Here is a 27,431-nt window from a genome sequence, read left to right on the forward strand (position 1 = left end):
TTTTCCCCCAACCCCAGTTTCCTACTTCTTTCTCTCCTACTCAGTTTCCCATGCTCCCACACCCCCCATCTCAAGTCGTTTTCCAGCCTCTGGCCCTCCCTTTTCAGATTTTCTGTCTTCTTCATTCATCTCTATTGGAAATTGGGTGTCTCCAGGAGCAAAGAAAATGGAAAACACAGCTGAAAGATGGAAAGTACTGAAAAAAGTTTTGCCGCAAGAAGCAGAATAATGAGACTCACCCATAATTAAAACAAACAAACAAAGGAAGAAAAACCCCTGGATGGATGGAAAGGAAATGCCTCATGAGCAAGAAAGGAAGTGAGTGGAGCAGACGCACAGGGTAGAAGGAATTCTGCATAAAATGTGATCACATAGATTGGGTAACACCAACAGGCGGGAGCCAGAAATTCAAAGCAAAGCATTACCAGGAGGCCGAGGACATTTTCTGTCAGCGTGGAAGGTTCCAGCAGTTTTTCCAACGGGTGAGGGATACAAGCGCTTGGAGATTAACATCGGCCAGCGAGGATGAATAACAGAGGTGGAGGCAGCAGCTCTTTCCAAGGAATGTGAGTGGTACTGCAGCCAAGAAAGAAAGAGCAAGGAAAGGCTTTTTATAGGAAAGGCGGGTGGAGGCAATGAGGGGAAATAGCGCCCAGCTCTAAATGGCCCCCAGCTGTCAAACCCTGTAAACGGCTTCACAGGTGAAGGAAGACCCTTGTCCCAGCCCAGTGCAGTGATCCTCTTCGTAAGGAATGACAGCACCATTTCCACCTGATTGTCGTGTTAGTGCAGAAAACGCATCAAAGGTCAAGGTTCAAAGGCCACAGATAGATCCTACTGCTTCTTGAGAAGACGCCCTGTGTTCTGTGAACCAGATCCTAAATTATGGCTAGTAGGAATAACCATCGCTGCTGCTAGTTACGTATGTGACAAATCAATGTGCTCCTTGGAGTAAGGTTTTCAAGGCATTTAATTCTCACAGAAACCTCAAGAGACAGGTAAATATTCCCATTTATCAGAAGAGGATACCTAGATCCAACATTCCAACCCAGAGGTGTCTCCAAATCCTACTCTGTCCCTGCCAGCCACAGAACAAAGCTGATACATGGTGGGCTTGCTGACGGTGGAAAGCCTGGCCTGACTCCAGGGTGCTAAGATGCCCTGTTGTTCCCCCATCCCACCCACTTAGCTGAGTAGGGTGAGTAGACAAGCAGATGGCAAAACGCCTCTGTCTTGCATGCCAGACGCTTCTTCTTTGGGGGGGACAGGGTCCTAAGCTGCCCCTCTAGCCCCCAAATAACAGCTCATCTTACTCCTCAAGGGTGGGGGGTGGACGCATGGTGCTGAGGATTGCGAGGCCAGAAGAACAGGGTATGAGGCCGAGTGCCTCTGCTTGCCAGCTGGGTGGCAAGAACGTGTTACCTAACCTCTCTGACCCTCAGTCTCCTCCTCTGTAGACTTAAGATCTGACACTGGCTGGCAGATGGGAGGATGCAAAAGGACCCTCGTGAAGCGCTTAGAAATGTGCCAGGAGATTTAAGCATTTGATCAATGATAGCTTTGCCTACTGTGGTAGTTCCTTCAAAATAAAATGATCAAAGCAAGGGTCTGGCTATGTGCTCTTTTAATGTTTTCCATTAGAGGGAAAACAGAAAAGGCGGAGAAGCAGGTGCTGGGCCAGGCTGAGTCTGGCTTTCTTGGACTATGGAGAACTCCACGTGCTTCTGTGACCCGGTCAGTTCCCTGAAGGAGGACAAATGGAAACTCCAAGCCTGGAAGCCCCCAACGTGACTGGTGAGCAGCCTTTCTGAAAGGCCACTCACTCGCAATTGAGGCATCGGGCACAGACGCCACAGTCTGCTGCTAACGTTCCTTCCAACATTGGAGTGAATTTTAAGTCATTTGTAAAGTGGGGCCAGTAACAGCCTTTTATCCTCTCAATGACAATTGATAACTGTCCCCACTGCCAAGAGATCCCAGCTGGGCATGGTTCCTGAGAGCCGGAGTCTGTGAGCACCACTCACCATTGTAGAATCAGCAGCTGACGCACACAGCAGGAGCTCAGTGTATGTTTCGTCCTGGAGCAAATGCACGACTAGCAGACCAGTGTGCTTTGCAAGTTTGCAGACTTCACTTCCATCCGTTGGCGATCTTCAGGTGCAAGGCAAAGAAACTGACTCAGGCCACAGAAGCCACAAAGAAGCTGCCTGGAAAAATCTGGGGCTCCCCTAGAAAGGCAGGCTGGAGTTGGATCAGGAATGTGGTGGCAAGAACTGCTGTGCCATCTCTCTACGCAGGACCCAAGCCCCAGGGGATCCTTCCATTGGTTGGGTCAGGCAATGTGCCTGCAGTGAGGCGTGAACTGGTGGTTCTAAGATTATGCACAGTGGGGCAGAGGGGATGCCCAGAAGGGAATCCTGTGCTGTCAGGAAAGGGACTCTGGCTACACGGTTCAAAGATGACACCTTGCCTGGGATGAAAGAGTGTGATTATCACACTTTTATACTAGGGAAGCTATTTTTCACTGAAAATTTATAAATTGGTAATCTGGTTCCTAAAACCATATATTTTCCATCTTTGTTAAGGAATCAAGATATACAAGATGTGAGCAAACAATACAGTGAATATTTAAATTAAAAATATATATATTATAGTAAGAGACACATTGCCATTAACCCCCACCCCCGAGATACTCCCCCTTGCTTCAAACACACTTATCCCATCGTTCTTGCCACTTTCTGAAGCAGTTCTGGAAGTTCTCTTTCATGAGTGTCTTTAGTAGCGCTGTCGTGGCTACCTCAATGTCCTGAATCATTTTGACTTTGGGGAAGAGCCAGAAGTCGCACGGTGCCAGATCCGGTGAATAAAGTGGATGAGAACACACCGTAATGTTTTTAGTTGACAGAAATTGCCGTATACCAGAAGTGATGTGTGACATGGAGAGTTGTCATGATGGAAGATAATTTACAGCACACTTTAAAACACATCTTCTCTCAACCGTAGCTCACACCCGACTGACTGCACTGAACAAGTTGAAACTTGTCACATATGGTTACTAAGGTTCAACGTGCCTCTTCCTGTATTGAAGATCCTGCCTTTCTGTTGGATGACACTCCACAGCAGCATTCACCATGTTTTGTGATCACAATGGAAAGGCTCCATGTCACACATCGCTTCTGGTATTGCAATTTCTATTAAATTAAAACATTACAGTGTGATCTCCTCCACCTTATTCACCGGGTCTGGCACCGTGTGACTTCTGGCTCTTCCCCAAAGTCAAAATGACCATGAAAGGTAAACATTTTGAATCGATTCAGGACATTGAGGCAGCCATGACAGCGCAACTAAAGACACGAAAGAGGACTTCCAGAACTACTTCAGAAAGTGGCAAGAATGATGGGGAAAGTGTGTTCAAAGCAAGGAGGCGTATTTTGAGCAGAATTAATGGCAATGTGTCTTTTATTGTCATAATTTTTAAAAATGTAAACATTCACTGTATTTTGTGATCATACCTTGTAAGTTATTTATCTGTGTTTCTACTCTCAGGTCCTAGGTGTGGGTATTTTCTGGGACGCAGAGGTGTTATTTGGAGTTTGGGTGGAAGTGTGGTTCTCTGAGCCTGTCCCCTCACCCAACCCACGGGAATAACAATCCCCACGTAGGAAAACTTGCTGCCCACAAAGGCCCATGAGTCCACATCAATTCCAACCCCCTCACTCCCCACCAGGCCAATCCAGGCTGATGTCACTGGCCCAACCCCTTGATGGTCTCTTCCTCCTCCCCCACTGTTCTCCCACCCTCTCGTCTTCCCTCTCCCTTTTCCTGCACTAGTCTTTTCCTCTTCCCTTGCATTGTTCCCAGGGCACCCACCCCACACTCTGATGGCACCATCCCCTCTAGCCTCCCCAGCATCTGGAATGCCAGTGAGGCAGAAGAGGGCTCCCCGTCACATGTGGTGCGTCTGAGCTCCAACCATTCCTGTGATTCATCAATGCCTCATCCCTGAGTGTCCTGGGCAGTTGTCTGACAAAATGTTCCACTGAACAGGAATCAATTTGGAAATGAAAGGACCGTCGGAACTCCCTATCACGTTGTAACACCCGTGTGGTTCCAACCCTGCCCTCCCTCTCTCCATCACTAGGAATGCCATTCACCATTGCGTACACAGAACTACCCAGGAATTACATGTTCTTGCAAATATTTACTAAACACTGTGCATAGAAATGCGCTACGTCGCAGAATCTTCCCAGATGCAGTCCTTGCTCACAAGATCTCAAGTTAGGAAATATGTGAAAAGGTGAAATGAGAGATAAACTAAATCACGGATGGAGAATGGAGAATGCAAGCATTGCCACGCCCCGTTTCTCCAGGCAGACATCACCATAGATCCGGCATCCTTCCACGGTCCTGCACCAGGGTCTGGTAACCATGTCTGTAAGGCTGTCATGAGAGCAGAACAGACCACTATGCTTCCCAAGGGTTTTGCAAGGCAGAGGAGATTGTACGCCTCAAGGCAGTGTTGTGTGCCGCCTATAGGGAGGAGGAGGAGGCCTGTGTGTGGCTGGGAGCACCACCTAGGGAGAGGAGGGGAGGGAGGTGGTAAGTGAGACTCAGTGGAAAAGGGACCAGAAAGAGGAGACATTTGAAAGGAGCCACGGTGGAGGCCTTGTAAGATTAATTGGAGGGGCTTTCTGAATCAGATGCCTAGTAGATTCTTCTGTTAGGTTGGTGCGAAAGTAATTGTGGATTTTGCAATTGTTTTTATCCTTTTAAACCACGATACTTTTCCACCAACCTAATAACATATTCCAGAGAGCCGACCACAGAGTCTATATTATTAGGACTTCTAACATTGGCTTTGTATTTGAAAACAAGGTCAGTGGGCAGCGGCACTCGGGCTCCAGGCACCCCAATGTGCTTGGATTCACACTGCTCCACCATGATAGACGATGGCCGGGAAGGGATGCCCAGCCCACACACGGCATGGTTTCACCCTGCACACCTCTCTCCGTGCTGAGGTTGGAGTCAGGCCAGGGGCGTTGAGGAATTAAACCATTGGTGGCTGGGGCGAATCTTGCATGATGGGTCCATCTTTAAAGTGTGTCGGCAAAGGCTCCACTCCTTGGCCACTGTCAGCGCCTACTCCTTGGCCCTTCCAACCCATCTCTCACTCCTCCCTGCACAAAGCCTACCCTCCAGCCACTCAGAACGTCCAGGTATGCCATCACGGGGCTCCTCTCTTCCTCTTATCCCTGGCTGCTTAGAACCATCTTCATCTTTATCCTGAGGGCTTAGCTGAACCACCACTTCCTCAGGATGCCCTACACCAGTTTAGATCCCCCAAAGCACCTCATCCGTGCCTAGCACCACACTCATAACCGCTTGTGTTTTGACTCACTGTCTGTCTGTCCCTATGCATTCCCAGCTCCAGGACGCCAAGATGGCATCTACATCGTACTCTCTCGATCCCCAATACTCAACATAGGGTGTGGCACATAGCAGGAATGCAGCGACTATTTGTTGAATAAATGAATGATTTTTCCACTTTTATGCCCCCTATGGCTGGTTGAGTTCCTTCTAATGGACACTCTCTTAAAATATGTTTACCCTTCAATGTCTTTATGTGCAGGTCCTATCTTGGGAGGAAAAGTGGCTGTTTCAGGTGACTGCAAATCTCTACTTTGATGATGATGGTGATGATGATAATTTTAATAAGAACAATAATACCCATGATAACAGAAAGTGCTACTGCGAGCTGAGATCCTGCTGGTGCCAGGGGGCGCTGCTGGGAAGCGTTGAGTAAACATTACTAGCTGAGATCCCGCTGGCGCCAGGGGGCGCTGCTGGGCAGCATTGAGTAAACACCACTGTATTTGATCCTTGCCGTGGTCCCATGAAGCAGGTGTCATTATCTTTCTACAAATGTCAAATCTGAGACACAGAGAGACAAAACAACCCCTGCAAAGCCGCACTGTGTGAAACCAGGATTTGAGCTCAAGTTTGTCTAGCTTTAAAACTAAAGCCAATATATGATGACCTTTGAGTTCAAGTTTACCTGGCTTTAAAACCGGAGCCAATATGTGATGACCTTAGAGTTTAACTCCCAGAGAGCGATCTGGATTCCCTCATTCCGGGGTCCCGTGGTGGGGTTGTGCCCCACCAGCACTGACAGCGTGCTGGCCGCTGGCTATGGCTCCCACTTGCCTGGAGAGGGTTACAGAGGCCTCTTCTTGGTCCAGAGAACACACAGAAAGCCACTGCCCTTGAGCTTTATAGCTTCGGAACGTTAGTTAAATCCCAGAGTGGCACCAAGAACAGGATGTCGTGTGAGTTGCAGTTTTGACTAAATAGAACATCTCAAACATCTTTAAGCCTTAAAACAACCGTGCCTGCCAAATAGCCTGCTTATACTGGTAGAAACGTGGGCACTACAAATAGATGGCTATTAACAGCCACCATTGTAAGAATAGAGACAATAGTATCTGGGGCCAGCAAATTGCAGAGTTGAATCAGCCTCCAATGTCATCTGTCCTCAGGGTATTTGGAGGGTCTGGCAGTGACTGATACAACTTCCCAATTACATCTCAGTGCACCTGCTCACAGAGAACTGGGGTGGATGACGCACGGCCCCCATTCTATGGACAGACCCTGCTGGGGGCTGGCAAACTATAGTCCCCCTTCTCATAGATTGGGCTTGCATTTTTAAATTGTTTTATTAAAGGGAATTATTTTGACACTGTGTTGTCATTATGAAAAGTCACTGAGGTTTTTTTATCTGGGGCTGTAACCTTAAATTGGGTTCCTAACATTCCCAGCAAGAAAAACTGCAGAGTTTGGCTTGAACCCTGCTATGTAAGCAGAGGGGCTGAAGCTTCAAGCAGTCTTGGGTTGGGGTCACCGGGTGACCCGGGGCAGGTGACTTAACTTCTGAGTCTCAGTTTCCTCATCTCAAAAATGGGCTAATAGTACCTGCTGCAGTGTCATAAGGAGGTCATATGTTCTCTGGGGGAACATAAAGTGCTTGGTACAATGCCCAGCATATAGCAGGTGCTCAATAAATGCTGACTTGTCAGGTAGTAGCATTTGCAGCACATACTAACTACCCACCAGGCACTGACAGTTATGTGAGCTAACAGATATAGCTGCCTACACAGCACCCTGAACACACAAGAGGTTGATCAACGAGAGCCTCTTCTCCTGAATCGGCGATTTCATCCCCTATCAGAGACATGTCAGTGGTTGCTGGGCCTTGTTCTTTGAGTGCTCCCAAATTGCCAGGTGTCGTGCTAAGAACTTTGTGTTTCCGATGTGACTTAATCCTTGCAACACCCCTCGGATTTGGCACTAGGCTCATCCCAATTTTACAGATGGGGAAACTGAGGCTGTGAGCAGTTCAGTAATTGCATCACTCAGTTTGGAAGAGATGGTGCCGGCATCCGATTCCAGAACCTGTTCCTGACCACCTCCAGAGAGGGAAACAAAACACTTTCCCAGTTTTTAGATAAGTACACAGTAGCTTTGCTGGTGGGCTGTCTTTGTCATCATCTGAGAGACATTGTTGCAGTGAGATTCTTCTGTGGAGTCCATACCTGCTGGCATTCTTGAATTTAAACATTGTGCTTTTTGATGTGCTCTTTTTCTCTTCTGAAACACACTTACAGGAGAGAGGCTGCATCAGCCAGAATGGCAGATCCTGGTATGTCTCCACTGACTGTCCACAGGGGGCCCCCCCAGCCCACGTTATAGCTTATCTCCTGCTGCCAGTTTCAGAAAGCCAGTCAGCCCCAGACCTCCTTCCTCCTTGCTCATCCCCCTCGAGAAGCTCACGTTTTGCTTATGAGAAGCTCACGTTTTGCTTATGACCTTATTTGTGTTTGCATATTACAAAGCTCATCGGGGCAGCAGTTTTGGGGAGTATTGTTATGAGTTTGCTGGTCCCCAGACCAGGTTTCTGGCAAGCTCCTGGTTCATGTACAAATGACCAGATGTCAGCCCGAAGGAGATGCGTATTCTGGAGGCCCCACTGAAAAGGAACATTCTTTCCTGCAGCAGGAGAGCCCGAGGATTGCAAAGGATGGACTTCCATTTATAGTCTCTTACTGAAACGGGCTACTGGGTCTTCTGGAAGCAGACAGGCGGGAGCCCAACCGGCCAGAGGCTGCTTGAGTAAAGAATTCTGGGAGCAGTTCGATGTCAGGGAGAGCAGGGAGCCGTGGTCCGTGGGCTCCATTCCTGCTGGGAGGGTGACCTTGGGAAAGTCTTCTGACCTCCGCAGCTCTTCACCTGCCAGAGGGAGGAGTAATGCTGGGTGCTCACAAGTCCCCTCCCATCCCAGCAGCCTCTGATCCTGTCTTTTTGCTGTTGGCGACAGTGTGGAGTGATTTTTCTAAACGTTATTTTTGGTGGGGATTTGGCAGACATCCAGCTAGTGGTAGATGTATTTCTCATGCAGTTGGTATCACCTTTCTGGAGACTTTATGTATGTACCTACATAGAATTCTAAGTGCTTGAACGGGAAAGGACCGCAAGAACCATTTGGGTTGCAATTCCTTTTTTTAAATAGATGCAGCAGCTGAGTGCCTGGAATGTTACGTAATGCATAGTCATTAGCCTTTGGTCGTCATCCTCCCCTGACAACACTGTACAAAGTGCTTTCCCTGCTATTATCTCTGTTTATCCTGTCAACTTACCTCATTTCACAGGTGGGGAGGCTGACGCTCAGAGAGGCTGAGCAATTTACTCTAGGTCACACAGCAAGTTAGAGCTAAGCTGCAAATCCGGATCATTAAGTAATTGTAGCATTCTGCATGATTCCCTAGACATCCCAGGTAGTTCCCAAGCTGCCGTGGGAAAGGCTGAGTTCTGCTATAACACAGACCTTCTTACTGAATAAGTGAGTGGCTGAATAAACCAATCAATGAGCTGAATAATCCCATTGATTCATCCACTGGGTGTCTCCACCGGACATGTCCTAGATTAAGTGCTGAGAATACAATGATGGACAAGGCAGAAATGGTCCCTGTTCTGGGAACTCGACGGGCTGGTACTTAACCCACAGCCTATAAACTGTGTCCACCAGTTTGTGTACAATTCGATTTGTTCCTGGCTTAGATGAAACACCCATCATTCCTGCCTCCTGGCACTTTCATTCTGGAAAAAATGATACAGAGTGCATGGACATCCATGTGGTTACCTTCTGCGTAAATGTGCATGTTGCCAGTCTTGGTCTCTCAGTTCCCAAGGCATCTCCTGGAGGACAATTGGTCAAACGACAGGCAGACTCACCCTTTAGTCTCATCTCTCGGTCACTAAGCGATTCCTTTTGGTAGCACGCGGTCTCTGGCTGGCTGGCGCTACAAACTCCCTTTCTGCCACACGGCGCCAGGCAAAATGGCACAAAGTTTATCACTGCCTACATTTCATGGTTCTGTAATTTCCTTAGATTACATCTTGTACTTTGAAGGATAAAGTGGAAAGGCATAAATTTTGGCATCAGACTTGGGTTCGAATCCTGTCTCCCGTGGCTACACCTCAGGGATTACTGGCAACCTACCATGTTTCCCCAAAAATAAGACCGGGTCTTAAATTAAGGTTTGCTCCAAAAGATGCATTCAGGCTTATCTTCAGGGGATGTCATCCTGAAAAATCATGCTAGGGCTTATTTTCCGGTTAGGTCTTATTTTTGGGGAAACACAGTATTTAAGCTCCCCTCATAAATTAAAATCCGACACAAAACTACAAAGACCAATCTGCTGGAGTAGCCTCACCTCTCAAAGGAAAAAAAAATCATCCCCATTGTATTTCTCGCCACAGAAAATCCCCATTAAAGTCTTGCTATTTGAACCCACCTGGGAGGTTTTCTTCTTTCATGCTCACAGTGCTGCCAGCTGCCCGTAGATTCAGATTTTATGATTTAAAATGTTTTTATATACTTGCTGGGCAAAGAGCTATTTCTGCATATCTTGAAAAATGAATTCATGTATAGTTCATATGCATGTGTATGTTAAGGAACATAGAAGATTACCTCGTGAAACCATAGAACTTTATGACTAGCCCTAATGACCTAGAGTCCAGGGGTGTCAGTCCTTTGTTAATTGACCTGCAGCAAATTCCAAAAATATATTTAGTTTACTTAAATAAACCAGGTGAGGCAATACGTACTTCACCTCGAGTGAGTGGCCCGGCTGTTTGTGTATTTTACCGCATATGGCCCTTGGTGAAAAACGTTGAAAAAAGTTTAGACACCCCGACCTAGACCAACACCCTCATTTCAAGTGAAGAAAGGTGATGATAAGCTTTCCGACCTGACCGAGAGCAGAATCATGAGCTGAATCTGTTGCCTCACTTAGAGTTCAGTGCTTTCTGCTACAAATACTTGATATGGTAAAAACCAAACAGAAAACACCACTAGCCAGTAGGATTTGACATGTAGAAGAGTTGATGCAAGGAAGGCCACCCTGGAATTCACCTCATCCCTCTGCCCTGTGTTCCAGACTTGCCCCAGCCATCCCGGTAGCACATACTCACTTCCATTCAAAGTGAGACGTCCCACAGTTGCAGCTATATTTGTAGCAGTTGTTCATGGAAATCTGTTAGCAAAGTGCAGCTGGAGATAGGCTAAGCCACGTGCCTCAGAGCCACCTGGGAGGTCATCAAAATGCAGAGTCCCAGCCTTAACCCTGGACCTGGGGATGGTGCCCTCCACTCTGCAGTTGAGAGCCAGATTGCTCATGTCTGAGCCTGTGCGTGTCAAGCTAGCAGCCCTTGGGGAGGCGACTCGCGTATGTAGGGTGACTTAGAAAAAAGTGCTTTAGTAAAACCTGGTCGTAGAGTGGGATGGACTGAGCAGGGGCTGCACAGAGTTTAGCGCTGGTGGAAAAGGTAGGACGCTGTAGCTCAGAATTTATTTTAAAATCTTGCCCTTTACATATTAGTTTCTGAAATTATTTGGTGATAGGATTCAAGCCGATTTTTATTCATTTGAAAGACGTCTTTTTTTTTTTTTTTTTTTTTTAATTCAGGAAGTTTGGAAATCGTATAGCGCCGGCACGCATCTCAGAAACGGTTTTTCTTTGCCTTATTGCTGCAGGTTGGGGTTGAGGCCCCTACCGCCACCTGGTGGCAGCACTGGGATCTGCAGGCATACACTCTGAGTGTGATGTGGGCTGGCCCAGGGCCAGGTGACAGGGACAGAGGTGAATAAGACAGACAAGACCCACCTCTCATAGGGCCCGCCTTCCAGTTTGTTATTTCAACAGGACATCAATCTCTCGAGAGTGAAATGAGACCTCTGTGTAGACTGTATCGCAGCAACACCACAGTCCAACTAATAGACAAACTAATACACAAGTTCCACTGGTTTCATTTTCCAGGAATTAGTGGTGGCCCCTTGGAAAACCACTACCGACTGAAGCAGTTCCACTTCCACTGGGGAGCAGTGAACGAGTGGGGCTCAGAGCACACAGTGGATGACCATGTGTACCCAGCAGAGGTTCGTAGACAGCATCCTAGCAGCAAATATGTGGGTGATTTCTACATGCCAGCCTCGATTGTAGGGTGACTAACCATGCTGGTGGCCCAGAATGGGAGGATTTCCCAGGATGCGGGACTCTCAGTGCCCAAACCAGAACAATTGGCCACCCTACCCGTTCAATCACACAACTATCCTAAGGGGAGGGTACTATTAGCACTTTCATTTAACAGAAGAAGACACTGAGGTTCTAAGTGGTTATACGAGGTCTGACAATTAAGTTCACAAAGTCATCCTAGAAAAAGTGCTACATACCTCATTGCTAAATATCACTACAGTCACCTTCAAAGTACACCCCTTGGGAAGCTGTGCACCGACACCAGTGGCTAGTCCACCCTTCAAAGCAATTTGAGAACTCTTTCTCTGGAATGGCCCTCAGAGCTGTTGTCGCATTACCCTTGATGTCCTGAATGTCATCAAAATGTCTTCCTTTCAATATTTCCTTTATCTTCAGGTAAAGAAAGAAGTCGTTGGGGGCCAGATCAGGTGAGTAGGGGGTGGGGGTGTTCCAATGCAGTTATGTATTTACTGGCTAAAAACTCCCTCACAGACAGGGCCGTGTGAGCTGGTGCATTGTCGTGATGCAAGAGCCATGAATTGTTGGCGAAAAGTTCAGGTCGTCAAACTTTTTCAAACAGCCTTTTCAGCACTTCCAAATAGTAAACTCGGTTAACTGTTTGTCCAGTTGGTACAAATTCATAATGAATAATCCGTCTGATAGCAAAAAAAGGTTACCAACATCCTTTCAACAAGTTCGTGAACTTAATTGTCAGACCTTTTATAAGGTGCCAAAGCCAGACAGCTGGGATTCAAGAACAAAGCCTGTGCTCCTAACAGCCTCTCATTGAGCCAGGTGCTTGCTGGTAGTCAGTTATGGACTAACGGCTTCCTGTCTTTTGGGGCATCCGAGGCGTCCTATTGAGGATCTGAAAATCTTTACAATAGAAGGCATCTTTAAAAAAGTGATGTTTGCAACATTCAAAAATGGGAGTCAGGGGAAAAAGTGAGTAGAGATACATGTTAGGAATTGGTTTTTGTAGTTATGGTGGGGTGATACGTGGTGCCTTACAGACTTCCCCCAATATTTTATTAGGAAATTTTTCCAACATACAAAAAATGGAAAGAACTGTGCAGTAAGAACCCGTGAGTCTGCCACCCAGATCCTACGGTTCACATTTTGCCATATTCACTTTATCACACCAGCCACCTGATTTTTGGATGCATTTCAAGTTATGAACTGTTTCTGTTTCAACTTTTTGTTGCCATTGTTATGGGAGTAATACTACAGTTAAAATCAAACTGGAGTCCGGCCAAACCAAAAAATGAAAATCACGGGTAATCACACACCCCGAGGTGACCTCTGGGGACAGCCTATAAATAGGGAGTTACGTATGTTGTTCTATACATATTTACAAATATGACAAAAATGAAGGCACAGTGGCTTGCAACAAACACTCTCCCTTTCATTTGACGACACACCGTTTATCTTCATAACTGTGTATCTGCACCATGGTTTTTAATGAACAAATATTGTAACAGAGGAGGTTGTTGTCATTTATTAGCATAGAGGCAAAATCAGAGATGGGACGCGCTGGGGCGCTCCCTGGTCAGGCCCCTCCTGGCAGTACCTCTGAGGCATGTTGCCCTTTCCTGTGGGGGTTTGGAAGACAAAGCCAGCGCCAAAGTTGGGGTCCGTGAAGGAAGAAGCCTGCAGTCAGGGCCATGGGCCCAGTAATCTCTATTTCTGCACTAGGGTAGCAGGTGAGCTACGGATGGGCAGGAAGGGGACTTGCCACCCTATCTGTCCCCAGAGCACATGGCCAGGAACACTAGGACTTGGGAGTGAGGTGCCACCTGGAGCACACGTGGACCCAGCAGCGCGGCAGAGTCCCCCGGGCTTTCTGGACTCTGTCCTTGCAGGCTCGGGGCTTGGGTTACCATTCAGAAAAGCCTCCACCAAATTCATGTCCGTAGAAGGAAATATGAGTGGACACCCAGGTCCTTTCTCGGTTCTGAGTCAAACCGGGCATCAGCAGCCCCACAGAGTCTCATCGCAGAGAACCCGGATCCGGCCCAGGTGTCCTGGCTCCGCCTCCCGCTCGTCAGAGACCCAGGAACGCCTATTTCCCCAGCCAGTCACCTGCCCCTGCTTTAATCTTCATTATCTGGCCAATCCTGATATCAACTCTGGACTTAGGAAAACTGAAGGAGTGGTGTGAGATAAGGACCCAGACGAACACAGAAAAAAAAAGGGCAATATTTGGGGCATACTTACATCAAAAATTATTTGTTGTTTACCTGAAATTCAAATTTAATTGAGAGTCTTGTATTTGATGTGGCAGCCCATGATCAAGGGTATCTGAAAAATAGCCAATAATCCGACCGCCCACTTCTATTTCATAAAGTTCAAACAAGCCTCTTTCTCTCCCACCAGAAAAACTGAGGCCCTTACTCTCTGTGGTTTCATCAAGCCTTTGGTAGCCTCAAGTCAGGTTGTACCGACTGGACTCATTAAAATCGTTAAAGAGACACACAGGTCTGCCACGCAGGAGGGGGAATGACTATTTTATTTCTTACTGCATCGTGCTAAGTGTCAATGCTCTTTCTCCTGTGTTTCAGCTGCATTTAGTTCACTGGAATTCTGTGAAATACCAAAATTACAAAGACGCTGTGTTGGGAGAGAATGGCTTGGCTGTGATAGGCGTATTTTTAAAGGTAATTTCTTGCCAGGGCATGTAGCTCTCCTAACGAAGGACTGTTTTTTGAACACAGTCTATGTAGAATGACCAGTGCTTGTCACCCGGTCCTCTGCTTTTCAAATGAACATTTCATGTCTGTGCCGTGCAGCTGGGGGCCCACCATGAGGCGCTGCAGAAGTTGGTGGAAGTCTTGCCAGAAATAAAACATAAGGTAAGCTCCATATGTCAAAATCAGCAAATTGGAAGAGCAAAATTGTTTAGAGCAATGCCTCACTTGCAAGGGGAACAAAACAGCGTGGTGGAACAAGTGTTGCAGAGATGGTGTGAGACCTGTTCTGGAAATGGAACTCACTGGGGCTAACTTCAGTTGTGTCAGCTAGCGGGCTAGCTGACGTTATTGTGTCACTGCTATTCTCGGGGCATCTCCGTTTTTAGTATAATTGGGGTGCTGGACATGATTTGAGTTTCTCAAAATTCAGTCATTCAGGCAGCATCTTTAAGATTGTTTGCCATGTCCGCCTGCACCGGTCCTATTTAGCGACTTAATTTTTTTTTCTTTAATGTATCCGCTTTTTAAAGTCTTCAGCCTGTCCCAAGCAACAACATCCATTAGTTTGTTTTAAAACTGATAGAAATAAATGCCTAATCATGAACATTTAAGACTGCCCACCCAAGTGCCACCTGGCACACTCCTGGGGGGCACTCAAGACCACCATCCCTGAGAGCATGGAGACCACAGAAAGAGAGAAAGTCCTGCAAACCCAGCTGATCTTCGCCCAGCTCCCTTCAGACACCTTGCTGCAGTAAGCATTGCTCAAAAAAGATAACAAGGTTACAACAATGTCACTTTTCTCCAACAACAATTGAGAAAGGGCTTTGATGGAGAAGTGGAAATTCCAAACAAGTGCAGTTTATTTGTTCAGTACCAAACAAAAGCATTCTGAGACAGAAGGAGTCCCCGTGGTCCTTGAAAGTGGGGACGGATGGGGCTCCCACCTGTCTGAACAATGAGGAGCGGGGCTCCAAAGGAAAGCTGGGGGCCAGCCCTTCCTCTGCCGGTTCACAGGGACCGTTTGATCTGTGTGGTGCATTCTCCTTGATGTTGACCTCCGGGCTTCGTGGGACTGAGACCAGCTCATCCCCATTGCCTTGGCCACCAGCTCGGGAACACCGAAAGGTCAAGGTGCTGGGAGCACCCTCTTCCTCACTGGTCAGAGGCCAGAGTAAACCTGGGATGTTTTCCCCACCAGCATCCACCTCCCATATGGCGTGGTGTCCACCTCCTGCTGGGAAAGAAAGTCACTGACTGTGAGGTCCTGTTTATTCAGGGGTGTGTTTTGATTCCAAGGAAAGCTCTAGAGAGTAACCCCTGAATTCCCCCAATGTGGGCTAACTCAGGGTCTCCTGGGCAAAGCACATGGGAGACATCATATCAGTGCCATGACAGAAGATACTGCTGGTCTTCATGGTCAGTTTCCTCACCTGAAAATTAAGAGTTAGAATCTCAAGAGGACCAGGCCTAGCCTTAGCGAGCAGGAGTCTGTGCTCCATGGATTGGGGAGTGTAACCATTAGAGTCATTTGTCACAGTCTGCGCTCCCTCCTGCTGGGTTCCTCTAATGTCTGGGTTGATTTTTAAATTTTGCAACATTATGAGTGACTTCTGTGGTGTACAGTTCTACGGGTTTTGACAAATTCATAGAGTCGCAGGGCCCCCAGCCAGGACCCTACAGAGCAGTGCCCTACCCTGAACATTCCACCCTATGTTCCCTCGTAGAGTCAAGCCCCACCCCGCCCCTACCCCCCGCCCCAAGCCTTGGCAACCACGGATTTGTTCCAACCCCTATAGTTTTGCCTTTTCTCCTGTTTTTATTCTGACATGCTGTATCACATGGAGCTTTCTTTATAAGCTACCTTCCCTCTTGCCAAAGTGGGATGCACATAAGTAGAAAAGAGAACCACAAAGACGTACAAAGGGGGCGCCCGTCCACCGGGAGCTAGTCTGTCTGTATTGGTGATGGACAGTGGTCCAAACCACACTGTGTGCTGCCCGCTAACCCTTCAGCCACCAGGGCTGACAGACACATTGAGGAGGGGCCTTGACTTGCTGGGGCCCCCCAGGGGCAGCCGCTTTCTGTATCACAAGCTGTTCTGAACCCTAATGTACTTTAGGGAGAGAACACAGAGCTCCTGGTGACGTGACTGGAAATACGGAGATGTTCTCTCAAATTTTTAATTGGCAAGAAACAGGCAGTGGGCACAGTGGTGGGTCCATTCAGCTGCTTCTTCTTATGAGCCACTGTCTTTGCGCCCACCCCTGCAGGCCCTGGGGAGGCAGGAACCAGCCCTGGCTTTGGAAAGGGACAGACCTCCTGTAGTGTCTGGGTTCTGCCACTGTCTAATTGCGTGGCTTCGGGAAAGTCGATATCTAGCTTACTTTCTTCATCAATAAAATAGAAATACTCTTCAAAGCCTCGTTCTGAAAATTCAAGGTAACAGCCTCAGAACGTCTCTGGCAGCCTTTAGGGCTGGGGAAGGGAGGGATGTATTTGTCACCACACCCACTGATACTTTTGCATTTTGTCCCATGTGACCTGTTTCCTTCAAGAATTAACTAGACCAAACAATAGAATATTATTTGGCCATAAAGAGGAATGAAGCATTGACACATGTTACATGGATGAACCTTGAAGATATTAAGCTGAGTGAAAGAAACCAATCACAAAAGTCCACATATTATATGATTCTATTTATAGGAAATGTCCAGAAGAGGCAAATCCATGGAGAAGGCGGATGAGTAAGGCCTGTGGCAGGATGGGGCAGGAGTGAAGGGGTTAAAGGAAGTGATAGCTAAACAGTATTTACTGTGTTTTTTTGGTGTGTGTTTTTTTTTTTCCGGAGTTCTTTTTTGAGATGATGGAAGTATTCTAAAATTGACTATGGTGACAGTTGTGCATATCTATCTGTGAATAGAAAAAAAGCCATAGAATCACACACTTTAAAGGGATGAATTATATTTCAATAATGCTGTTTTGAAGACATTAACTAGATAAGGAATCATTAAGTGGAGCACCTGGCACACTCAAGGCCCTTCGTAATTGTCTGTCAGTGTGAATCAATTTACTTCCTTCCTTTCAGCCGCTTAACTAACATCTCCCGGTTTCTGATGGATTCAAGTCAGCAATGAAGGTACAAGCTGGGTCGTCTGGGCCCCATGCTTTTGCCTTTGAAGGCTGGGTAGAAGGATTCTGATGCACAGAGAGGGCTCCGTCCTTGGGGACGAGAGAACGTCTGCTTCAGGCTTGAATACCCTCTGGTAGTGCCCTGCCCAGGATGGGTCTGGAGTTGAGGCTGCTTAGTCTTATGCTCCTTTCAGGTGTGACCCCTTGTGGCCTTTCAGTCTCACTCTTTACAGAGGGTGGAGGCCACCGTCCTGGGCCTACCGACCCAAGGGACTCTGAGGGTCCTTTCTTCTCTGATGCCTTTGGTTTGCAAGGAGGCAGAGACTGGCCCAGAAGCCCTCCTTTGTCTTTGTACCTGCCGGGCGCTGTGCTGAGCCCCCTGTTCCTGCCTCTGCTCATGGATGCCCTCAGGGAGCCCAGCCTGGGGCTCAAGCAGGGATGGCCCCATCTGCAGGCTCCCCCTTCTCTTTTTCTTGCTTTTGTGTCCCACTTATTCACTCTAGCCACATGATCTCTTTGCTGTTCCTCTAGTCCATCAGGCAGCACCCCTACATCAGGGCCTCGGCGCTGGCTGTGTCCGCTGCTCCTAGAAGGCTCTTCTTCCCTGGGAACATGCATGGCCTCTCCCTTCACTTGCTCCATGTCTTTGCTCAAATGTCACCGTCCCAGTGAAGCTTTCAGGACCACCCTCCTAAAATGCCCACTCCCCCTCGCGGCCCTACATTATTTTCTCCCATCACACTTATCACCGTGTATACTGCTAGATATTTACTTATTACTTGGCGTGCTGTCTGCTTTCCTCTGGTAAAAGATGAGTTCCATGAAGGTGGTGGTTTTATACTCCAGCACCTGAGATAGAGTCAGGTTTACCATAGGTGCTAATCACATAACTGTGAATGGATGAATGAAAACGAATGGTGGCACTTGGAACTCAGAGAGGCAGGTTTCTCCCCATCCTTTTATAAAGCACAGAAAGCAAGCAAACGTGAATTCTGAACACAGGTTCCCAAGCAGGATGTGTTGACAGGAGTCCCTTGTGGAAGCAGCACAGAGAACCTGGCACGAGATGGTTGAGAACGGCTGTCCAGCTCCGGCAATACAGCCTGCTCTCTGTGAGAAGGAAAGTCTTAGCATAAGAGTCAGGGAATCTGCTGAACTTGGGCCATCCTCCTGAATGTGTGTCATTACCAGGCTCTTAGGTCTGGGATGGCTGCTTTAAAGAGAAGTCCAGCTGCCTTAAAAGTGAAATATTTTCTGGTGTAGCCAATATGGAAAACAGAGTCTGGCAGTTCCTCAAAAACTTAAGCATAGAATTCCCAAAGGTCCCAGCGTTCCCACTTCTGGGTATGTACAAGCAAAATGATTGAAAGCAGGGCCTTAAGAGACATTAGTACGTTCATGTTCACTGCAGCCTTTCTCACAATAGCCAAGAGGTAGAGCAACTCAAGTAGCCATTGACAAATGCATCGATAAACACATGCGGTACATTATTATACAGCCTTAAAAAGGGAGGACATTCTGACACATGCTACAGTATAGAGGAACCTTGAGGACATTATGCTAAGTGAGATAAGCCAGTCACAAGGAGACAAACACTACAGCATTATATTCATATGAGGTCCCTAGAGGAACCAAATCCATAGAATGTAGGAGGATGGTGGTCACCAGCAGCTGGGGGAGGCGGGTGGGGGGTTAGTGTTTAACAGGGACAGAGTTTCAGTTTGGGAAGATGAGAAAGCCCTGGAGATGGATGGTGGTGATGGTTGCACAACAATGTAAATACAGGTAATGCCACAGAACTATACACTTAGAAAGGTACATTTTATGTTGTGCATGTTATTTTACCACAATTTTTAAAAGTGAGATATTGTCACAGCCTAGGTGTAGGAAAGAAAATAACTTTAAAAGGAAAAATGTAAGCATTGGGTGGGGATCTGCACTCTGCTACAGGGGTCACATTTTCTTATTGCTGCTTCCAAATGTGACAGCTTCACCCGCACAGCCTTTATCTCGGGGAGCACACTTCCCTCCTAGACACATGAAGGCCACATGGCCGAAATAAAGATGGAGTGCGGTTTCCTCCCTTCCTGCGCCTCCTGCATCTCCGCCTGAGCACTGACGCAGCCTCTCGTCTCGGTGTCTCAGGATGCGCGTGCAGCTGTGGGCCCCTTCCAGCCCTCCTGTCTGCTGCCCACCTGCCGGGATTACTGGACCTACCCGGGCTCCCTCACCACTCCTCCACTAACAGAGTCAGTCACCTGGATCATTCAGAAGAAGCCCATTGAAGTGGCTGCAAATCAGGTGAGCTGCACCTGTAGCCAGGGGAGTGGGACTGCATTGAAGAAATTCCTCTTGTTTGGTAGTGTCATTGAGATATTGTGAGCAAACATAGTGGAGTTTTATTCTTTGGTGTGTTTTTAGATGCTCCTGCATAAGAAGAATTTTCCAGTTGAACTAGGAGCTCGTTGAGATTGAACAGAGGTGTCTGAAATCACAATTCTTCTTCTGACCTTGAGCTATTAGTGGGTGTGAGAGAGAGAAATGGGTGGGGGGGGGAGGAAGAGGGGACTGATACGGGATGGAAAACCGTTATATTTTGGCACTATCTAATCTTTAGTGGTTTAGAGTTCAGACGTGTCACGTATCCCTGAGGACTAATGGTTGAACTCTGTCCGTCTTTACTCTTCAGTCTATGTCAGGGTAAAGAACAGAAATGCTATTATAATTAAAACATAATCGGTCCTTACCCATAATGGGCCCTCAGTAAGTGTTTGTTAGCAAATAAATTACCCAAGAAAAGGATGTCATAGAGGGATGTTGGAAAGCGATTAAACAAGTAGGATCATTGAGGGAGAAGAGAAGATTTTAGTGTGTTCTGCTTCTTTGAATTCTAGAACAGTAAAAAATTTGGAATTGCAGAGGATTTTCTCACATGCCATATTAAGAAATTATGGAACTATATGTGCGAGAGAAAATTCCAGAAGGAGGGTATTAGTCGGTTATTGGTACAATAATGCTATGTAACAAGTCCCCCTCCCCCAACTCAATGGCTTAAAACAAGCACTTACTTTTTCTGCTAGTGGGTATATGGGTTGTCTGGGAAGCTTTGTTTTAGGCTGTGGATGGCCGGGCTTCACAGAATGTGACTGGGGGTTGGGTCAGGCCTAGTGTCTCTCATGCTCTCATGTCTGTCACAGTAAGTGACAAAAATGCAAAAGACAAGCCAAAGCGTACATGCACGCTTAAGGCTCTGCTTGCATCATGCCCATTTGCATCCTGTTGACCAAAGCATGTTACAATGGCAAGGCCAAAGTCAGTGGGGTAAGGGGACATGAGAGAAGATCTACTGAACAATACCCTATTCTAGCACGTAGATACACACCACAAAGTTCCTACTAATTTTCCCAGGGTTACTGCTCTGCAGTGGTTTTTATTTTCTTCCTTTTCCTTACGTAAATATTCTATTTTATTTTTCTAAAATAAGTAGATATTCCTTGTATACTTTTTTTTAAAGTTGTATCTTTTTATCTGGAAATCTCAAGAATTGGGAGAAAGTCTGTCTGTCTAGGGCAGTTTAGATGTAGGGATGACAAATCTGCAGCAAGCATGCTGTCACTCACCTACCTCTGCCCAGGGCAGACATTTCTGATCAATGACAACAGTATTTATCACCTCTGGTTCAGCGATACTCCTTCTGAAGGCTCTAGAGGAGCTCTTAGAGGTCTTCCAGCCTCACAAATCTGTAAAACTATTCTCTTATTTAAATGATGTGGAATGATGCCTTTTGCTCTGAAAGTCTGAACTTTGACATAAGGGGTGTAGATTACCCACCCTATCCCCAAACCAGAACTGTTACAGATGTGAGGAAGGCCTTGGCTGAAGAACGGCCCTTGTCACCAAGACTCCTTCCGTCACTCTACAAATATGCAATGAGCACCCATTATGTGCAGGTTTGCAGCAGGAGAGGGTGAGAGGGGTTGAGGAGGGAGGGGGTGATATAGAAACGATGATGTTAGTCTCTGTACACTACTGTCTGTTGGGACAATGGAAACATAAGTGGATACTTTTAAGACAGGGTGATGAGAATTATACAAAAATGTACAGCAGAAGTCCCTTACCCTGGGGAGGGGGTATTAGGGTGTGTGCACTCCTGGTCAGTGGAAAGGAGATTGCCAGGTGAAAGAGAGGAGAAAGTCTGCATTTCTCAGAGTCAAAACCATGGGCGAAGCAAGAGCACTGAGCTGGAGTGCCCGGGAAACTGTGTGCACAGTGTTCTACATAGCTCGTCGGGTGCTTCATCAGCCGTGCAGATCTGACTTGCTCGGTAAATGGTCACTATGTAAATAAGATCCCACTTCTGTATTTAATTAAACATGTGAGTTATTCTCACAGAGCTCATAAGTATATTCTGAGAACAAATGAGATGATACATTAAAAAATAATCTTTTAATTCCTTGAATGAAAAGCAAATAAAGTATTACTTTTTAGCATTTCTATCGTATGTATTAGTTCTCTATTGCTGTGTAACAAATAGCTCCAAAACTTAGTGGCCTAAGAAAACAAAAATCACTCCTCAGGTCAGAATTTGGGTGGTTCCGGTTTGGGATCTCTCGTGGAGTTGCAATCAGATGTCAGTTTTCTGAAAGCTTGAATTGGGCTGGAGGATTCGTTCCCAAAGTGGCTCATGCAAGTGGCCTGCACGTTGGTGCTAGCTGTTGGCTCAGTTCCTCTCCTCATGGGCCTCTCTGTGGGGCTGCTTGAGTGTCCTCACAACGTGGTGAATGGCTTCCCCAGAGCAACTGATCCAAGAGATCACGATGGAAGCTGCAATGCCTTTCCTGACCTAGCTCAGGAGTCACCTCAGCCATATTGTATTGGCCACACAGAACCGTCCCTGAATGATTGTGGGAGGGGACTATACAAGGCATGAGGGACACTTGGGAGCTGGTTCACTCGGTACCTGTGCCCAGCTTACTCTAGTTGCTCTCCATTCCAGCTGGCCGCGTTTCGCACGCTCCTGTTTTCTGCACTTGGTGAAGAAGAGAAGACGATGGTGAACAATTACCGCCCAATTCAACCCCTGATGAACCGGAAGGTCCATTCATCCTTCCAGGCCACTGAAGAGGGCACCAGATCCTAAATTCATTACGTCCAAGTCCATGGGTAAAATCGACTTTAAAAAGAGGAAGTGTTGTTTCCCAAGTTGCATGGTCCGATCATCCATAACCTCTGAAATTAAAAAAGAGAGATGGAGATCATTATTTTAGTCAATGTACTTTTCAGTTGCAATAAAAATAACTTGAAGGAAGCTTAAGTATGATGGGGAATGGATATCCGGGACATGGAATATCTCTTGGGACTCCCAGCCATGCATGGCAGCCTCAGGTGGGCCAAACAAGCCTCTGCTGACTGAGGTCGTCTGCCCAGCCCTCTCTCGGTTCCATGCTTTCCTCTCTCCAGGCAGGTGCCCTCTGTTTCTCCACACTCATGTCCACCCCATAGTTCCCAGGCAACAGAGTCTGGGCCTAACATCCTTTTACCCAATTCCAAATGCCTGGATAGATCAGTAGCGTGGCGCTACTGTAACAAATGACAGCAAGCTGGGGGGTTAAATAACAGAGACGTATTTTCCCACAATTCTGAAAATGGAAGTCTGAGACCAAGGTGTCCGCTCTATGAGGTTCTGGTGAGACCTCTCTCCTTGACTTGCAGATGGTGGCTTCTCCCTGTGCCCACCTCACATGGCCTTTCCTTGGTGCATGCATGTAAACACAGCGCTCGCGTTCTTCTTATAAGGCCACCAATCCTATCAAATTATAACCCCCCCCTTAGGACCTCATTCAATCTTTATTACCTTCTGAAAGTCCCATCTCCAAATATGGACACCATGGGGGTTAGGGCTTCAACATCTGAATCTGGAGGATGCAATTTAGCCCATAGCAATCACACACTGCAGACTTAAAGCAACAGAAATTTATTGTCTCACAGCTCTGGAGACCAGAAGTCCACAATTCAAGGTGTCTCGGCAGGGCTGGTTCCTTCTGGAAGCTTGAGAGGAGAATCCACTCCCTTGCTTTTTCCAGCTTTTAGAGGTACCTGCACTGCTTGGCTCAGGGCCTCTTCCTCCATCTTCAAAGCCAAGGAGTTGACTCCTCCAAAGGACATGCCACCATTTTATTGTGGTCATTCTGGAAGGTGTGTAATGTCTTTTGTTTGTTTGTTTGTTTTTAAATTGTGATGAAATATACATAACAAAATTGCCATTTACACCATTTTTAAGTGTATAGTTCAGTGGTATTAAATGTATTCATAATCTGCAGTTATCACTACCATTCATCCCCATACCTCTTTCCATCATGTAAAACTGAAAACTGCCATCCATATTAAACAATAACTCTCCATTTTCCCCTCTCCCCAGCTCTTGGTACCCACTATTCTACTTCCTATTGATACAGGTTAGCTAGCATGTCCCTAGGGAGACAGGGAGGTCCCTGGTGGAACAAACAAAGACAACTATATCCTAAAACTCCAGGTTTTGAAATCACTCCTCACTCCAGGACAAAACGTAACAAGGCCTTGAGGTTAATCATAAAATTCCTTTTGGCCTGACAAATGGAGCAGATCGGATAGATAAGAGTGGGTTACTTTGCTAATCCCTTCAGGATGGACAAGCAGAACAAACCCGGTAGACAAATTTCATTCGAAGGCGCCAGTTCCCTTCTTCAAACAGCTTCCCTTCCCCAAACAGGCAAGGGAAGGTATAAAAGTAAGAGCTTTTGCCTCAGTCACAGGCCACCCCCATTTGGTACCCCCTCCCACTTGGGAGCTCTAACCCTTTGCTTTCAATAAACTATCCTCTTTTTAAAACTCTTTGCCTCTCCTGGGTCCGTGTTTCCATCCTTCGGCCTCATGAGACACGATCCCGGCCCACACCCAGAAACTGCCAGCAGATCCAACATCATCTACATCGTCTGGGGAATCACAGGAAAAATATTCCTCCGTGGCTATCTCTATGATTTTGCATGTTTTAGGAATCAAACATAAATGGAATCACACAGTACTTGTCCTTTTGTGACTGGCTTATTTCATTCAGCATAACATCCACAGCGTTTATCCATGTTGTAGAACGTCCTTCCTTTTTAATGCAGAATTACCGCCTAATTGATAATAGCATTTTTCTTTTCAGAGAATTAAAAATGTTCCCCTCTGGTAGAGATGCAACACCACCAACAACCTAATTATGTTATCTTTCAGCATTACCTTACTGTTAGACAAACAATGAGAAACAGCACAGAAAAATGAGCAAATGCTCGTCTGTCTCCCAAAGGGCAGTGAGAAACTCCATCTCATTTTGGGGAGATAAAGAATAAATAGATGCATTACAGTCCACAAATAACACCTAACATCAAAGAGAACCTATATTATAGATGTGGTTTATTTTGGCAGAGATTTACATTGTTTTCTCCCAATCACAGAACTTACCATGCCAACAATTTACATTCTGCCTTTGGGCTATTCAGTGTCCTGGCACTTACTACAAAGAAAGCAATCTTAAACTTCCTTGTGCACATTCTTTCCTGGAAAAGTGTAACTGCTCACGGGCGCCCATGATATTACAATGTTTTGTCCAAATGCATCGCAACAGGTTTTAATGTTGGTTTACACAGGCTCCAGAGTCATTTTTCTTTCACCGCAAAACAAAGAAGTTTGGGTGCATTGGTGATGGGTGTGTGAGGTGTGGATGTGACAGCTGGGTGCAGGGCTCTGGATGGGTGGGTGGCTCCAGTTGCCAGAGACGGGTGGTGTCCAGGAAAGAAGGAGATAATTTTAAGTTTGGTCTGGACCCCCAAATATTCCTTGTCTTTTAGGACAATGTAACCATTCTTGAGTCTCTAGCGAAATGGGCTTTATCTCATATAGAGAGTTTCCTATGGCTGCTATAACAAATGACCGCTATGTCTCTCTTGAAAGGACCCTGTGATGACATTGGGCCCACTGGATAACCCAAGGTCATCTCAAGACCCTTAACTTAGTCACACCTGCAAAGTCCCTTTGCCACGTAATGTCACATAGTCACAGGTCCTAGGGATGAGGATGTAGACATCTTGGGCTATTAGTCAGCTCATCACACTGTATATGCGCACTATCCGTGGCAACTTTAGCCAAATAGCCCTGAGGTTGGTCTCTTCTGGGGATGTGGGGAGGAGATAGATTGGGAAAGGTGCACTGGAGCCTGGGGGCCTAGGGCAGGGAGTGGGGGCTATTGCAAATGTTTCAGAGCTGCACTGTCCTGTAGCACATTTTGTGATGGTGGGATTTTCCAGAGCCATACAGCAGCCCTTGGGCACACGTGGCCATTGAGCCCTTGAAATGTAGTCAGTGTGACTGAGGGGATGACTTTTAATTGCACATAACTTTAATTCGTTAAAATGTAAACGCCACACATGGCTGGCCAGTGGCTACCTTGTTGGGCGCACACAGCTCACTATCTTAACACTGAGCGTTAGTTACATGGGTTTGTACGTATGTTAAAAACCAACGAGGTGAGTACTCAATATTCATACAGTTTACACACTTCACGAGGTGGTTATTATACCCCAATTTAAAGGAACCCATTTTAGAGAGCTCAGGCTTCTGAGCCTCTGTAGACAGGACACGAGGCCACCTGGGAGGTTGACTCAAGCACTTGCAGGAGTGAGTGAAGCAGGCAGGAGATTGGAAGCGCCAGGATGCCCTGATGGGAGTGCAGAGGCCACAGAACAAGGGATGTCACTGGAGTCCTTTAGCAGAGGCTCAGCAGGCAGGCCTTCCCTTGCCTCCTTCCTTAGCTACCTATTGAGGGTATCATGAAACATACTGCCACCAGGTCACCAGCACCACCAAGAGAAGTCAACTCTATTTACTAAGGCAGGGCACAGGCAATTCTTTCTCAACAAAAATGGTTTAAAATCAAACATGTTTGGCTCTTAAAAGGATCGAGTTCGGTAGTGATGTTGGGTGAAAGAGGATGGGCTCAAAGGAGTCAAAAGAGATTTTGGAAAAGGACGTGATCAAAACAGACAAGCTTCTGTTCAGCTTCTAAGCTGATGTCCCCACTCGCTTATAATCAATAACTGAGAGCTGACCCAACAACCGGGCATGCCACTACCAATAACAGTTCACACAGCTGCCTTCCCAGCTAAGACCCAGGCTGAGTTTTTTCATGCATATTCAGCAATGCTCAACTCTACTGTGTGTCAGAACCACGGGGAGCTCAGCCCTGATCCCCAAAGCTTGTGGTACCCTGGGACTGAGGAATGGGGTTTTTACAAAGTTCCCCAAATGACCGAATTGGGTGGCCAAGGATAAGACCACAGCAGTTCCATACAGCTGTTATAACAAGTTCTATGAAATCATTCTCATGGGGAAACTGGGGGGCTCGCTTGAGGGGTGGAGACTTTTGCGACCTCTGGATTGGAGGTGGTCCTCTGAAGCCTGTGTAGCATTTTGCTCTTGACTTCTCTGATGTGTGCAATTAAGTGAAAGAAAAAGAATGCAGCCTCACAGCAACACACAAAGTCCTGAACTTGACAGTTGAGTGAGAAATCTGATTCTATGATAACCTGCAGTTGGATTTTAATGAAAACTCCATCCATAAAAGGCACCTGCTCAGCTCTCTCGCGGCTCATGAGAGTGGCCTTCTCCGATATGGAAGGAATGACAGTCATTGGAGGGTGAGGTCTCTGAGGTGGAGTGTGGGATGGGGGAAGACAGCAGCCATGCGTCAGTTCTCCGTGGGCCATCCATTGCCACAGGGACTTTGGTAGAGAAAGGCCCAGCGGGACCTTGCAGGAGGGAGAAAAGTCCACAGCGCCCTGAGCTGGGCTCCACTCACCACACAGTAACATCATGTCCCAACAAGAGTTCCAAGAACAGGTGGGGTACTTTGCTCTTCATTTTTCATGTTGATACAGGTCTTTCCTCTGCACAAATGTCTTTGTCTCCTGATGGATGTTCTCTTTTGTCAGTTATTTTGAAAAAA

At 46.8% G+C, this 27,431-nt stretch overlaps 1 protein-coding gene across 2 annotated transcripts in view; it reads left to right on the plus strand.

The window, feature by feature from the left end:
• The window catches only part of CA5A (carbonic anhydrase 5A), a 33,847-nt gene extending 11,129 nt beyond the window's left edge, over positions 1-22,718 (plus strand). The window contains exons 3-7 of one of the 2 annotated variants that reach the window (XM_019742752.2): positions 11,373-11,491; positions 14,150-14,245; positions 14,378-14,440; positions 19,556-19,711; positions 22,407-22,718. In XM_019742752.2, the coding sequence (XP_019598311.2) occupies positions 11,373-11,491; positions 14,150-14,245; positions 14,378-14,440; positions 19,556-19,711; positions 22,407-22,550 (578 nt within the window). In that variant the 3' untranslated portion in view covers positions 22,551-22,718. The remainder of the gene's footprint in view (positions 1-11,372; positions 11,492-14,149; positions 14,246-14,377; positions 14,441-19,555; positions 19,712-22,406) is intronic. The other variant, XM_074314468.1, reaches the window with a different exon arrangement.
• The last annotated feature ends 4,713 nt before the right edge of the window (positions 22,719-27,431 follow it).

The sequence above is a fragment of the Rhinolophus sinicus genome, linkage group LG11 (genome assembly GCF_036562045.2).
Source record: "Rhinolophus sinicus isolate RSC01 linkage group LG11, ASM3656204v1, whole genome shotgun sequence".
In the NCBI taxonomy this organism is placed as follows: domain Eukaryota; kingdom Metazoa; phylum Chordata; class Mammalia; order Chiroptera; family Rhinolophidae; genus Rhinolophus; species Rhinolophus sinicus.